Raw genomic sequence first — 14,495 nt, 5'->3', positions numbered from 1 at the left:
GGACAGCGGGATTTCAGAGTTCCTATTTGGAATCAATATGTTAAACGCATCCTCTGTTTAGGCATTGCTGATATATTAAATTCATACAGTTATATATAAAGTATCTTATGTGTCACTTTAATTTTTAAAGGCGTTTCAATATTCTTTTCGTTTTTAACACTTCGGGTTAAACTTGATGGATGTTCCAGTAAAGATTTGGAGTTATCCACGTACTTAAATGCATCCACCGGTCTACAGGTCAGTTTTGAGGATACTAAAAACACGTGGACGAGTCTCGAATCTTCTCATCAGCTCATTCAGTTTTCCATGTTTTATGTCGTTGACACCGCAATTTATCCGCGTTTCCTCCCAGACAGACTTCAGTAGCTATGCCGGCATTACAGATAAATTTTTGTCTTACTTTTCACAAATGTTGTGCAGACGATATGGAAAACCACGTGGGCCATAATTCATTTATGTTGCGACGCCATTGTTACTGATTTTTACGGCTGTATTTTCAGGCCCCCAATGAAATTATTAATATTATTACACAAGTTTCATTAAGTAAGAATCTAACATAATTTATGTGTGTCAACACAGAACAGTTAACATACTGAAAAGAAAAATAAAGCTTAATTTGACGGTATATATCTATGGTTAGTTGTTGCTTATTGATTCTTTGTGTAATGTTCATTGTTGTAATTCACAGGAGAAGTTTGTGCTGAAGGAGTGCTATGTTGTCCTAAATCCTATCCGGTCTAGCAAGCAACTGCAGGATGTGTTGGAGGAAGGCGTCGCTGCTTGTTCTTTAATTGTGTTTTCTCCAGCTCATCAACACAGAACGGTAAGTAACACAAAGACCGCAGAATATTAACATAAGTCAGTTACAAAGTTTTACTACATTAATGAAATATTTGTAGTATATTGATACTCATTTGCAAGATGATTATTACCAGCTCAAGTTAAAACACACATTTATAAAAAGCCATGAAAAGGATGAAGAATTCAGTGATTAAAATCAAGCAAAGTAGGAAAGAAAAATATTCAACAGATGATACTTTTAAAGAAAACAAGATATAGCTGAATATGCAACAGCTGTAGCTCAGTGAAAAAAATACAAAACTAAAAAAAACTTCAACCACTTTTGTACTTGTTCACATAAGTGTCCTTTTCTTCTTGAGAAAAATTGAGACAAGATCAAATAAACAATAGAACAAACAAACTAGTTAAGATTATCTACTTTTTTAAACTAATTTAAAAACATTTGAAAAGATGAGCTTTTTGAGAGTTTCTGTCTATGGTCTACATTAATATCTGCGTGTAAGCCAGGGTGTGATCAGCCAGTAGCAGCTTCGAGCAGTTCATTTTCTGGCTGGTTATGGAGCAGAAAACAACATCTTCTGGTCTTACTGCAGGTCGAGGACGAGCCTCCTGTGAGCATTTCAGGATGTGGATGCCTGCAATAGCATCTGCAACTCATTGAGAAGAGTAAAAAAATATGTTTTCCCGTCAGTCTCAAAGTCTCTAATAACACCAGAAAAAGTCCCTAAATTTGTCACTAGTCGCTTTTTAAAAACAAAGTGCCTCTAAAGAGGTCTAAAAACATGCTAGTGTCACAGAAGGCGGAAAGCCCTGATATACCAGCTGTAGGTCCGAGAGGGAGTACTCTATAGAAAAGAACATGCAACAGATATCCCACCAGTAAATGTTTATTATAGTTCTTTATAAAAACAAGGTAAAAGAGAAATAAAAAAATGTAGAAGCCAGGCCGCAGTGAAGTTCAAGTAATGGGGTGGCCCTCCACTGGCAGCTCCTATAGGTGACCGGGTCCCTCCGATCCTGTACCAAGGGGGGGGGGGGAGGAATCCGTGAGTCCAGTGAGTAATATTTTAACTGGTCTTGTATCATATGGCACGAGAGGCCACCATAGGAAAACCGAAAGGAGCACTTACCTGAGAGGAGGGGGGTTGTCGGACTCTCCCCCTCCACGGCTCCACCTGCGCGTCTCTCTGTCTCTCCGCTGCTCCTCTGCTCTGGGGACGCCGAAAGCCAGAACACCTGTGTAGGGGACAGGCCGTGACTCAGAAGGCCGGCGACAGGAACTACTCTGCAGGTTTTGCTGTCTGGTCAAAGTAGGGCTACCGCTGTCATGCAACAATTCACTTCAAGCCCAACAAAGAAGGAACACATCTAGTCCATGCAAAGCGGAGCCCACACAACCAAAAGAAACACTTAGCTCAGAGGAGGGAGGTTGCCGCACATTCCTCCCTCCACAATTCCCACGGCGCGTCCTGTCGCACAGGCAATTCTCCGGCGTCTGTGCCCACGGCCGTCACATCACTCGGTCAGTCCTCACTATCCACGCCCCGACCCAGCTGGACGTCTCCAATGCGTCTCGACCTGGCACACGATTCCCCCTGGACCGTCGAACCCACTGCTTCCCACACACTGCTCGCGTCTGAAGCCCTGCCACACTCTTTTCTCTCTGCTCATCACACACACCTGTAACTAATTATCTCTAATGGCAGAGCTGCAGACACACACACACTCACACAAGCAATCTTGTCACCCCTGTGACACTAGTTATAACGGCAAGTTGCTAAGTTGGCACCACTGTAAACAGTGGGTCCTTCAGGGTAGGGCTGGGCAATATATCGAGATTTTCAAATATATCGAGACGTTATCAGATGCAGTAGAAGGGAATATTGTTTATGTTGAGAGTTTGTTTTGAGTTAAAAGCATCGTTTCTTCTGCATTTTGCACAGCTGTATTTTTGTTATGGTATAAAGTATTTTTAATTTATGTTGTTTTAGGAGCATTTAATTTAATATAAAGGTACTTTCTTTGAAGTGGGAGGTTATCTTGTGTGTGTACTCCCGTTTTTCTTTCCTGATGCCCTGGGACAGGCCAGACTCATCCCTGGCTCTGAAGGCGTTGTCTCTGGCCCTCAGCAGCCTCTGGACATCCCCTGTCAGCCGTGGCTTCCGGTTTGACCGTGTGATGATGCTCTTTGTGTAGTTCACATCATCCATGTACTTGGGGATGTAGGAGATCACAGTGTCTGCGTACTCCTCAATGTCTGTATGGTTGTTGTAAGTGGCTGCCTGCTTAAACATTTCCCAGTCGGTTGTGTCAAAGCAGTCTTGAAGAGCAGAGGAGGCCCCCTCTGGCCACACTCTTACCTGCTTCTAAACTGGTTTGGTGACTTTCACTCTTTGTCTGTATGCTGGCATTAGCATAACAGTGAGGTGATCTGAGAGTCCGAGGATGTTGTGGGTGTGTCCCTGGAGTGTCGGTCAGAACACAAGGAAAGGTGATTCATGCAGGTTCATCCAGTCCTAGATTTACTTCGCACTCAGGTTTGGTACAGCGCAGCATCACAATGGGTACAAATACTGTTTTCATCCACTTGTTCTCTGTCTTTTTATGTGTGTGTGGTTCTGTAATACAAATACAATACAATACAAATTTACATGCTAAACTCTGATCATGTGGCTAAATACGAGTAAACATGTTTTCAGGTGGTCATTATCTGCCTGTTAGTCTAACTTCCCATGGTACAAGAACACAACACAACGCTGCCATCTAGCGGCCGAAACGAATAACGCATCGGAAGACGCGAGGCGCAAGGCAATCTCCCGTCTGCACAGAAGAAAAAAATAACTAATAAAGTCCTACGTCTCTTTCATGTGCAATAACGCACTAAACTGAAACAGACCTGTACTAGACAATATTAAAACTAACTTTTGTCATTTTACAGGTGTAAACTAAGGTGCACGTAAAGAATAAACATCATTATTTATACAGGATAATGTAAGGATTAGGAAGACTGCCCTGCCAGAATATGCACCCCCCCCGAGTAAATATGTTCCTGTTAGTCTCAGCACTTTGATCTTTTCAGAGTATGCTCATACCATGATCAGCAATAACTGTTGTGAATGTGGGGGCTGCATGTGATTTGAAGTCAGATATAGAAGGGGGTGCATATCCTGGCAGACCCGGCTGCCAGACTATGCACCCCTCAGAAAATCTGTCTGTGTAATTTCTGTGTGACCATATTCAGGCCATTTGAGCATTTGTGTGTGTGTGTGTGTGTGTAATTTCTATATATTTATTTTCCTTTTTGTCAGCAGGTTAATTCAGGCTTTAGTAAGGCTCATTGACAGGGGGTGCTTTTCACGGCAGGGGTGCTTTTTTCGGCACAACCTGTACACCTGCACAACACCGGCACGACGTATCGCGGGCGTAAACATAGACCCCGCCGCCACAGGTCTTTCCCCTGTTTATGAGGTCCCCTTGAGAAAGCAGACTGAATCCTAAACATTTTGATGTACTATAACATAATGGATAATGAATAACTTAGGGCTTTTGGTAGCAGAACACCCAGCTTGTGCACATGCTTGTGCTGCTTCTGTCTACATCTCCTACTCCTCTGCAACTTTTCATTCAGAAGAATTAGCAGACTGATTCATTGGGACAGTAGGTGCTCTTATAAAGAAATGAATGAACACTGAGTAATGAGCAATGACTTTTTTCTCAGAATTAAAGTCAGAATTCTGACTATCTATCTATCTATCTATCTATCTATCTATCTATCTATCTATCTATCTATCTATCTATCTATCTATCTATCTATCTATCTTCAAATCTTCAAAAGCAAAAAATTACGTATGTGTTTCTTTCATGGAGACGTGTATTGCCAGGATGTTAGGAAATGACTGCAAACGTCTTCTTAATAAACTCATCAATGTAGTATTTATTTTATCAAATGAATAAATAATGCATTGGAATCAGCAAAGTCAGCTCATATGGACATTTACATGGATATTTTCTTAACATAAAAAGAAAGTGCAAAAGTAATTTGAATACAAAAATAATTTTAAACTTAGTTTTTCTGTATTGTGCAAATTCATAATAAAAGCATCTCATGGCACTTTACAGACAAAGTCAATTTAAGCCATTTGATTGTGATCCAGTTTGTAACTTTGTTCTTGTCTTTGATTCAGTCCTCCATCCCAAGCGTATATGAAGCTAAAACTGTCATAACTTTATAGAAAATAAAGAACAGAGAGATGAAAGGGAAAGAAGTGTCCAGTGCAACTTAAACAGGGGTTTAAGTTCCATCGATGCATATCTGATTATATTTATGACAATAATGGTCCATAGCTAACCTGTGATAGTTTGAAAAGGTCTTTCGTCTAGTCTGTTTTTGTTTTAATGAATTAAGAATTAAATAAATAAATGAATTTAAGGTTGTAAATTTAACAGTAAACTACAATTTAGAGTCATGACCTGATTTTTTACGATGTTGAGCTTATAACCAGATAGTTTCCTAAAAACCTCCAATAATGTTATTGATCATATAAATTAGGCTCTGCTGGGAGTACTAAAATATCATTTGTAAACACCACTACCCTCCATTCATGCCCCGTCATATTAATACCTTTAACAACTTCCTTTTGGCTTATTACCTTTGACTTAGAGTTTAAATAAATAAAGACTCAGACTCCTTTGTTCACTGCTCTAATAATGTCTCTGTTGAAAATATTTAGTTTGATCTAAATGGATAAGAGGTGATTTAAAAAAATATTCTAGTCTTCGAGCTAAAATTTCTGTAAATAGTTTGTGATCTACATTGAGAACACTGATGGGTGGATAATTACCTGAAATGATAACTTCTCTCCAGGAGGGTGTTATTTCTCCTTTCTGTAAGACAGTTAAATACATTAAGTAGTAAAGGGGATAATTCTGGTTTAAAACATTTATACTAGTCCATGGGGAAGGCATCTGCACCCAGCGACTTGAATTTGATAGGAGCTTAATTTAATTTGTTCAACGTTGTCGGTTCATTAAGGTTTTGTGTGGTGAGGTGTGAGAACAGGTCAATTTTAAGAGCCAATTCGAGTTTCATCAGTGGCTTGTAGTTGGGAATATAATGCCTTATAAAGTGTTTCAAAACTCTATTAGCAACCTTTGTTTTGCAGTTGTTTATTCTATAAATTGTGTATCCACTTGCTGTTTAAATTACTTGCATGCTTAAAGCTTTGCTGAATTTCTTCCAGTTTCATAGTTCTTTTGATTCAGTAAGATTATGTCTTTCTGGGTCTCTTGTGTAAATATGTTGTCATTTTCACTTAGTAGTCTTGTAATATCCTCTTTTATAGTTGAATTAATTTCCTCAACTTGTAGCAGCTTTAATTTTCCTTGAAGGTCTGCTAATCCTTTCCCCTGACTTTTTTCATATATGTGATAATAGATATGATTTTTCTATAAGTACGATAATCAATGTGCCCCACAGGAATACAGGCGACATCTGTCCGGAGTTAACGTCTAAATAGTCTCAGTTTTCTACTTATTTTTGGATCCGTGTTTGAATTTAGTTTCCATAGTTTTCAGACATAGTGTTACAGACATAGTCAGCCCAAGATGCAATTATTCATTTTAAATCTGTCTTTAATGGATATTAAAGAAAAAAATATTTTAGTTTTGATAGTCCTTTGGTGAGTTAGAGGAGCAACTGTTGCAATTACCCAATGACGGGACATTAAAAGTCTGATTTCAGTGTGTTAATCATGAAGCTTTTGGCCCTGCCTCTCTCACATGTGTCCTGAACTCACTGCTGAGGCCATGAAACATATCTGTTAGCTCTCTGGCCCATCGCTAAAGTTTTGTGGTTTTGTGGCGGTATGCATAGAGGTCTGACATCATCAATGATGGCCAGCAGCTGGTCCAGTGACGTCCTTGCTGCAACTGCTACAACAGACTCCAGCTCCGTCTCCACCACAGACCCAGCACGTTTAATCAGCCTGTCCCTCCCCACCTCACCACACCATGCAGAGCACCGATATGTGCATACATATCTGTAAATATAGATTTTGGTTGGTTTACTGGGTTCATATAAATATACTTATATAGTTATTATAATTAGAAAGAAAAATAAAAAATAAAAGATGATTGTTTGTTGATAGTGGAGAGGGTGTAGGAGTAAATACGCATGTGGTTCTTCCTGCTCTTTTTTGAGCATGTTAATTATTGAAAGCTTTTCTCTTACTTTTGGTTTTGTTTTGTTTTGTTTTACGTATCTGGTTTCATCATTTATTCTGTTATTTATTTATTTATTTATTTATCTATAATAAATTGCTAATTCCTCACACTGTAAATTTTATTTCTTGCATTTAATCTGTGTTTTTCGATTTTAGTTTCTCTTCTTGGCATCTGTTTCCATCCTCTAGTGGGGAACAATAGAAAATTAGGTGGTGTGGATTTACCTTTAACAGTCCTTTGACCCTCTTCCTCACGTTTCAACCTTTCTGCCGTCAGAGCAGAACCAAGATTCACAGTGACGACTGTTCAGCTTTAGATAAGGAGTTCTGGGTTTCTGTTTCCATCACTCGTACAGGGAACAGAAAAAGCAAATGTAACAATAAAACATGAGACAGCCCAGATGTGAAACACCAGACTGGGTGACATTTTTGCATATAGAGATCTGGTTCTGTTTTTATTCCACTTTTTAACTTTTTGGGTTTGTTTTAATTCTCTTTCATGTTTCTGTCAAACCTGTAATGTTTTTAATGTTTTATGTCAAGCATTTTGAGCTGTCTTGTACATGAAATGGTCTAGACAAACAAACCTGCCTTACCTTGTCACTGGGCAAAGCATCAGCCTAACAGGCTGTTGGACGTCAAAGTTACAACCTCACTGATGCCTGTAACATGCCACTTCAAGTTTTCCACATGTCCTCATGCCTGTTGGACTGTTTTGAATTCAGTGAGTGTTGTGGGAAAAAAAGGCTCTATTTGAATAAAAATTCAGTGGTAGCTGTCTATGAAATTAGCTGGACTATTCCTTTAATTCTGTACCAGGTAGTTGAGAAACATTTTGAAGTACAATTAAAGTTGAGAGTCAGGGTCAGAATTCAGCATCAGTGATGAGTGAGGGAGACTCAGGGTGGGCAGGCTGAAGTGGGCAGCAGAGAGGTGGTCCTAAAGCAGAAGCTGAGCTCAAAAAGAAGCTGATCCAGTTGATGGAAGTCACTGAGACAAAACTACTGTAGCTCTGCTGCAGATGGTAAGTGTTTCTGTTAATACCGCCAGTGTTGTAACAGATATGTGTAGAAATATAAAGTTTCACTGTTCATGCACTTTTTTCACTCTTTGAATTTTTATTCTTGTTTATTTTTTAGGAGAAAGGTTGTAAATGAATGTAATTATTAATTAAAATATTTTTTGTTGGTGGAATTTTTTTATTTATATTTATTACATGAAGAATCTCTCAGCTGGCCTGGAAGCATCTTTGGATTCCCCCTGTGGGAGCTTAAAGAAGTGGCCAGGAAAATGGAAGTCGGGGTCTCTTTGCTTAGATCAATGCCTCCGCAACTCCACCCCATGATGGATGGATGGATGGAGGGATGGATGGATGGATGGATGGATGGATAGACATATAAAGACATGACTGATGTGCAAATACAAACCAAACTGGGGCAACCATATAAAGATATTGTGTTCAATATATACATTATATTTAAATGAATGTTTTTGTTTGCGAATTTATAGTTTGTTCTTTATGGTGTTTTGGGCATTTCTCTTGAGGGAAAATTTATAATATGTAAGTAATAAAGACAAGGACACAATAATCCCAATAATTTCTCACAGGTATATCTTGTATGTCCTGTTATTCTTTATGTATGTCAGTAGATGGCATTATTTACCTGTGGTTCCAATAACAAAATACCTTTATTTTTTAGAGAAATTAGCTGTTGCAGTTGACTAACAAAAAAACACAACCAAACAGCAATAAAATAAAATATAAATGTTAATCCATCACTGATTTAATGTTAAAAAGTTTTTTTTTGCTGGTGAAAAGGGTAAATGTTAAAACTGTCATTGAATCAGCATTTATTCTGATTAAATTCTGATGATTAAGATGCCACTATTTAATCAAAATTTATCAAATTTATATGATCATTTTAAGTCTTTAAGGATATACAATAAATAATAAAGTAGTTAAAAAAAATGGGACAAGATGTACATCTTTGGTATTTATTTGCATGAATACTACGTACTTTCATGTAGGGACACTCATGAATCACTTTTCCATTACCAATCTACCAAAACCTCTAGCCATCAAATAAATTTTTTATTGATGTGACCTGCCTCTTTCCTGTCCTCTCCACCAGGTTTCTGGTTCTTCTGCAGGATTTTCTTCCTCTTAAAAGCGAGTTTTTCTTCTCCATTGCCAGCTTGTACAGGTCAATTTTTAAATAAACCGGTTTATATGAATGCAGATATTAGGAATTGGACTAATAAGAATCAAAAAATTAATACATTACAACTGGATTGTAAAGTATGATTAATTGAACTGAACTATTTAAAATGCCTTTGGATTAATTTATTGTAAATTGTTGGTGTATAAATAAAGCTTAATTGAACTGAACATACAATTACGTCACAGATTTTGTTGAACCTCTTTTCTTTCTTTTTCAACATAAAACAGTTTAAACAGACATCAGAAACAGACTTCAGTCATTTTCAGTAAATATCGTTTACAATAAACTGCATCCAAGTTGTGAAAACATTTTTAACTGGAGCAAAAGGTGGCAAAACGTCTTTTTTTTTTTTTAAACCAAATGGATCCAGATCTGACAGAAAAACAGCATTCCCCACAAAACATCATCATCATTAGAAAAATCACATCCTGTAGATGAAAATACTTTAACGACGATACAAAAGCTTCTCAGGGGACTCCAAAATCAGCGATAGACAAAGTCAGCTAGAAAAATTGCACAAAAATGATAAAAGTGAAGACGTGTAAAAGCTACATGAGGGCAGGTACTATGTGGAGCTTCGGGGGATTAAATACTACAAGTGTTCCTGATGAGCCCTCTGGATTTCCAAGATCCATCAAAACTTACAAAGAATAAATAAAAAGGAGAAAGAAAAGAAAACGAACAAGAAAAAGGAAACAGAAGAAGTTGCTTCTCTGTGTTCATGTGGAAAAAAGCTCTCTGATTGGTCGGATCTTGGAAGCTCTAGTCCGAGTCCTTTGTGTAGAAGAGAAGACATAATGGTGCTTTGTGTAAAACAGGTGAAAGTGTGTGTTGTTAAATAGGTTTCAAATATAATCAAGTGCAGCAAACAACATTTACATCTCTACAGGAGACATTTAAAGCAGTCAGTTTGATGGTTTACACACCTTAAATATAGAAAAAAACAAAAAACAAATCAGAAATTGAAGTTTAACTCCTGATTTTTAAACTCTTGTGTTTTTTGTTGTCTCCCTTCATTTGTGAGGCCAACATGACAGCAAACAATCATAACAACGGCGTGAGTCAGAACAAGCGTTGTTGAACATTTAAGGCTCTCTTAGTGTATCTGTGCCCCCCAAAAAGAAAAAAACTCCCTACCAGTAGTCTATTTTCTAAAGTGATCATCTCTCTTCACAAGTAACACAAGTCCTTCAAAGATGCAAAAGCAGAACTGAAAATAATCTCATTCTAGACCAAACGTGCTGGTCTCCTCCACGGCAGTCAGCATCTTCTCATACAGCATGGAGAAAGACTGGTACGGAGGCAGATCCAGCCGATTGAAGCAGGTATGAGCTCTGGGGAAGAGAACACAGAAGAAAGAAGGAATGTTTACATGGAGGCAGCACAATAGCAGCTCATCTCCCCACATATCAATCTGATGGGAAACAAGCCCAGTAAAAGCTGCTATCACCCATTCACACACTTCCATGCCCATGAACAGATCAGCAAAGTGGGGTCCAGTGTCGAAGGTGTGTTAAAGTGGAGAAGATTCCTTCCTACAGTACTGGCCAAGAACGTTTGCAAATATGAGTCCAAGGACTGTAACTGAGCAACAACCATGTTGTTCTCGTCTTTGTCTTTATCTCCACCTGATGGACACTGTCCTCAAGAAGTGGTGTGTAATATCGCGCCGTTCACAATAATAAATGTAACATCGTGACATCACATAGTTTGGGTGCGATGACATCATTTAACTGTGTCTCAACCCATGCAGCACAGGCGAGTTCATGGTGCATTGCAGCTATCTGTAAATCCCAGCGCCCAAGAGTAGGTGACGTCATTACCAAAAGTTTGTGTTTCTGTTGAACCATCTTGTCCAGATTTTCACAAGAAATTTAACGGGGCAAAAAACTGTCTTTGGCCAGTAAGTAGCAGGTAAAAGCAAACATCAGGTCATACTTGTTTTAATTTAGGTGTTATTGTCATCAGCGAAGGGACGCTGCTATAGCTTTCCAGTAGTAGATCAGACAGCACTGTAGTAGTATAGTTGGAAATACAATTAAGCTGCACTTTTGCATCCCTCTCCGGGAATCCCCTGGGATGTCTGCATGGAACGTCTGATGTTTCTCAATGTAGTGCCTCCTAAAATTAAAATATTTAAACACGACACATGCTCCTTGCACATTAAAAACACAGGTTTTGCATTTTAATGTGATGGTAAAATAAACCTTTGTCAGGGTTAAATCTACAGTCTTTGTAAATTTACATTTTCGGGGGAGAATTGCCCTGATTCCCCTGGCTGTGTGGCCTGGAGGATTGTCCTGCTGTAATACTCAACGTTAATGAGCAGAGTCTTAGCATAAGGAAGTAAAAGTTTTTCTAGAATAATCTTTACATAATCTTGTAAAACTGGACTCAGAGAAGTTGACCTTACTCCAGTCCTATGCTGTCCAGTTCCTGTGGTCTTTGTCAAACCTCAGCCTGAGGTCTTTGCTTCTCACCAATTAAGGTGAGTTTTGCATGACTCCAGTTCTGCTTGTAGGAGCCTGTTTCCAGCTGTTCTTGCCATTAACGTCCCCCCAGTCTCAGTTTGCCCCTATGTTTGATGGTCCCTTGATGTCAGTCTATGGATCTTAAGTGATGAGTTGGTGGTCATCCCTTTCAGTTCTAAAGCTGTTTTCAGCCTCTGCCAGACTAGTTCTAATAAAGCAGAATGAGATGTGCTTCTTTGGTAGTAATACTCAAAGATGCTGATTTAAGTAGGATTTAATAAATAGCGGTAATCTCATTTTTTCCCAGAGCTGTATATGTGTGTTTGTGTGTGTGTAAGAGTTATGTGATGCATATATGCATAGATGTGTTTTTGATATACATGTAAGTTAAAACCAGCCAATCTAGAACAGCAGGGAATTGCAGAGGCTTTATTTTGCTGTTTGCCTTTTGATGAGTTGAGTGAACGGTGGATGGATATTACCAATGCTGTAACTTGTTGTGTGACCAAAGACATCGGTATTGGCTGTGATATTGTTAGATATATTTTAGAAAATATTGTGATATATTTTTGGCAGTGTTGCCTACCCCTACATCCTCAAATCATGACTCACACACACCACTTTTTGTTCCCGACACACGCTGCTGCAGCCTTGAACAGCTTGAACATCTATTTCTGACTTAGAACCAGAGGCTCCAGGACACCATCAGATGTTGTCCACCCTCTGACTGGTCGGAGCTCTTAATCAAACCTTCATATTAAAATAAAAATTGAGATAAAATTCAGTTACCTGGGCAGTGATGTCACCTTCCCCCACTTTTCCACACAGAATCTTCGAGGTCCGTTGCTGCCACGCAGAGAAGCAAAGCCCTCATACGGGATGCTGGATGTCCCGGTTACAAACTGAAGAAGCACAGACAGAGCAAGAAAAGAAAAATCAAAAGTTAGATGAGAAAAAAAGTGCTAAATATATAACTATGACATCTTATTCAAATAAAACACTGTTATAAGCAGATCTACCTGCAGGAGGCGCAATCTCTGTTCATTGTTGAACCTCTCCACTGCTGCCCAGAACCAACGGATCACAATGTGGTTGTCGTGGTAACCTTAACATATTACACAAGCAACGGGATCAGGATGTTAAATGAGAAACTTTCCTGCTCAAACTTAAGATGCAGCATTTTAAAATACACCAAAAACACAAGTAAACGCAGCACACTATGTGTACCATCACGTTTCTAAGGTAAAAGTGAGTAAAAGATGAATAAGAACAGAATGACACTTCAGCTTTTATTTCCAGGTATTTGCATTATTCATCAGGGGAAGTTTTAGACTGCACAAGTCAATCTTAACTAAAGCTTATGCATATTTTTTATCTGCTGAAGAAACACTAGAGGAGCTTTAACTGATCATCTAGTCACAGCATTATGTCTGCAGTATTCAACTAAATAATACCCCAAGATGTTGTGTAAAACATAAATAAAAACAAGATGCAATGATTGAAGTTGTGTCATCAGAAGGCTGGACTGGTCAAGAATTTAAAAAAAAGTGATGTGTCATCAAAGTGAAGACAAAAAAAAGCTTATCACTCTACAGGAGGAGTGTGTTCACAACAGCTGGAGGAAGACACAGCAGCAGCATTTGGTTTAAGCATGAGTGGATAGGGGTTGAGGTATTCACAATTAAAGGTAAACGCATAGAAGGTGTGTAACTCCGGCTCTTTCCACTGCGGCATCGAGGCAACCTGGCTTTCAGCATCCTGATGGCTGCTCCATGACAGCTCGATTCTGGCTGGGATGCACTGCACATCGTAATTTCGTTCCTCTGTGGTTTGGGAAACGGGGTGAGCAGCCACCGTTTGACGGCATATTCACTGTCAGTGGACAGTGGACACTGTGTGTGTGTGTTAGTCTATAATCTGCCAGGAGTTTGTCAATTGCGTCTCTATTTATTTTTGCATATAACTTGAAAAAGGCTAAATGACGTGGCGTGAAAGGTAATATTAGATTTTGCTCAAATGTCTGACATTTCACATCATTTCACTGGTTTCATCCTTGTGCTGGAGGAGTTGCAGCTTTCTGTTTCGACAGATTTTGTGTGTGTGGCAGGGTCAGAGTTGCAGTGAAGGTACGATGTTCTACCACCAAGTTTTGCTTTTATAAATCCCAGAACGTGCCTACAGGTGGCGTACGATGTCCTTTGTGCGTACTCCAGCTTTATAAATGAGACTCCAGGTACCTGCAGTCCAGACCTTTGACCAAAAACATTTCAGTACATTGTGAAACACCAAAAATGTCTCCCCCTCACCATCTGCTCTTTCCTTTTTTAATCTAAGTTGGGGTCGTATTTACTTCAATCTATATCAGGTTTAAATGTTCTTACACTTTTGATCAAACAAACTTGTGTAACATAACTACATAAAGAAAATGGAAATAGAAGCTGAAATATTGTCCCCATCCTTATTTTAATATCAAAATGTACAATTAAAATAAATGAACTGACCTTGTTTTGTTTAATTATTTGCCTAACACTGCATTTTCATTTGAATAAAAAAAAGTCCCTCTTTTTTGTTGTTGACACTGGCAGGGAAAAACAGGTGACCACATTAAAAACTAACTTAGTTTGACATGCAGCCTGTTCCTTCCCACCTCCTCTATATTCTGTGTTGTTCCTCCAGTCTGATAGGTCGATTTCAGCAGTGCCAGCAATAACCAGCTCCAGCTCCCGGGCATCGAACACCGAAACCAACCGAGCGTCCACCACCTAGAAAATATACACAAT

At 38.8% G+C, this 14,495-nt stretch overlaps 1 protein-coding gene and 1 long non-coding RNA gene across 3 annotated transcripts in view; one reads left to right on the top strand and one right to left on the bottom strand.

The window, feature by feature from the left end:
- The first annotated feature begins 223 nt into the window (after positions 1-223).
- LOC121635227 lies at positions 224-3,135 on the top strand. Its single transcript, XR_006009369.1, has 3 exons — positions 224-237; positions 689-823; positions 2,886-3,135. It is a non-coding gene; the product is annotated as an uncharacterized LOC121635227 (long non-coding RNA).
- A 6,216-nt stretch (positions 3,136-9,351) lies between these two features.
- hecw2b (HECT, C2 and WW domain containing E3 ubiquitin protein ligase 2b) overlaps positions 9,352-14,495 on the bottom strand; it is a 47,110-nt gene continuing 41,966 nt past the window's right edge. For both annotated transcript variants that reach the window (XM_041978321.1, XM_041978322.1), the window contains 4 exons: positions 14,363-14,477; positions 12,735-12,820; positions 12,505-12,617; positions 9,352-10,578 (listed from right to left, as the gene is read on the bottom strand). In XM_041978321.1, coding sequence (XP_041834255.1) covers positions 10,467-10,578; positions 12,505-12,617; positions 12,735-12,820; positions 14,363-14,477 — 426 coding nt within the window. In that variant the 3' untranslated portion in view covers positions 9,352-10,466. The remainder of the gene's footprint in view (positions 10,579-12,504; positions 12,618-12,734; positions 12,821-14,362; positions 14,478-14,495) is intronic.

The sequence above is a fragment of the Melanotaenia boesemani genome, chromosome 24, assembly GCF_017639745.1.
Source record: "Melanotaenia boesemani isolate fMelBoe1 chromosome 24, fMelBoe1.pri, whole genome shotgun sequence".
Lineage (NCBI taxonomy): Eukaryota > Metazoa > Chordata > Actinopteri > Atheriniformes > Melanotaeniidae > Melanotaenia > Melanotaenia boesemani.
This window is presented reverse-complemented; position numbering and strand designations above follow the sequence as displayed.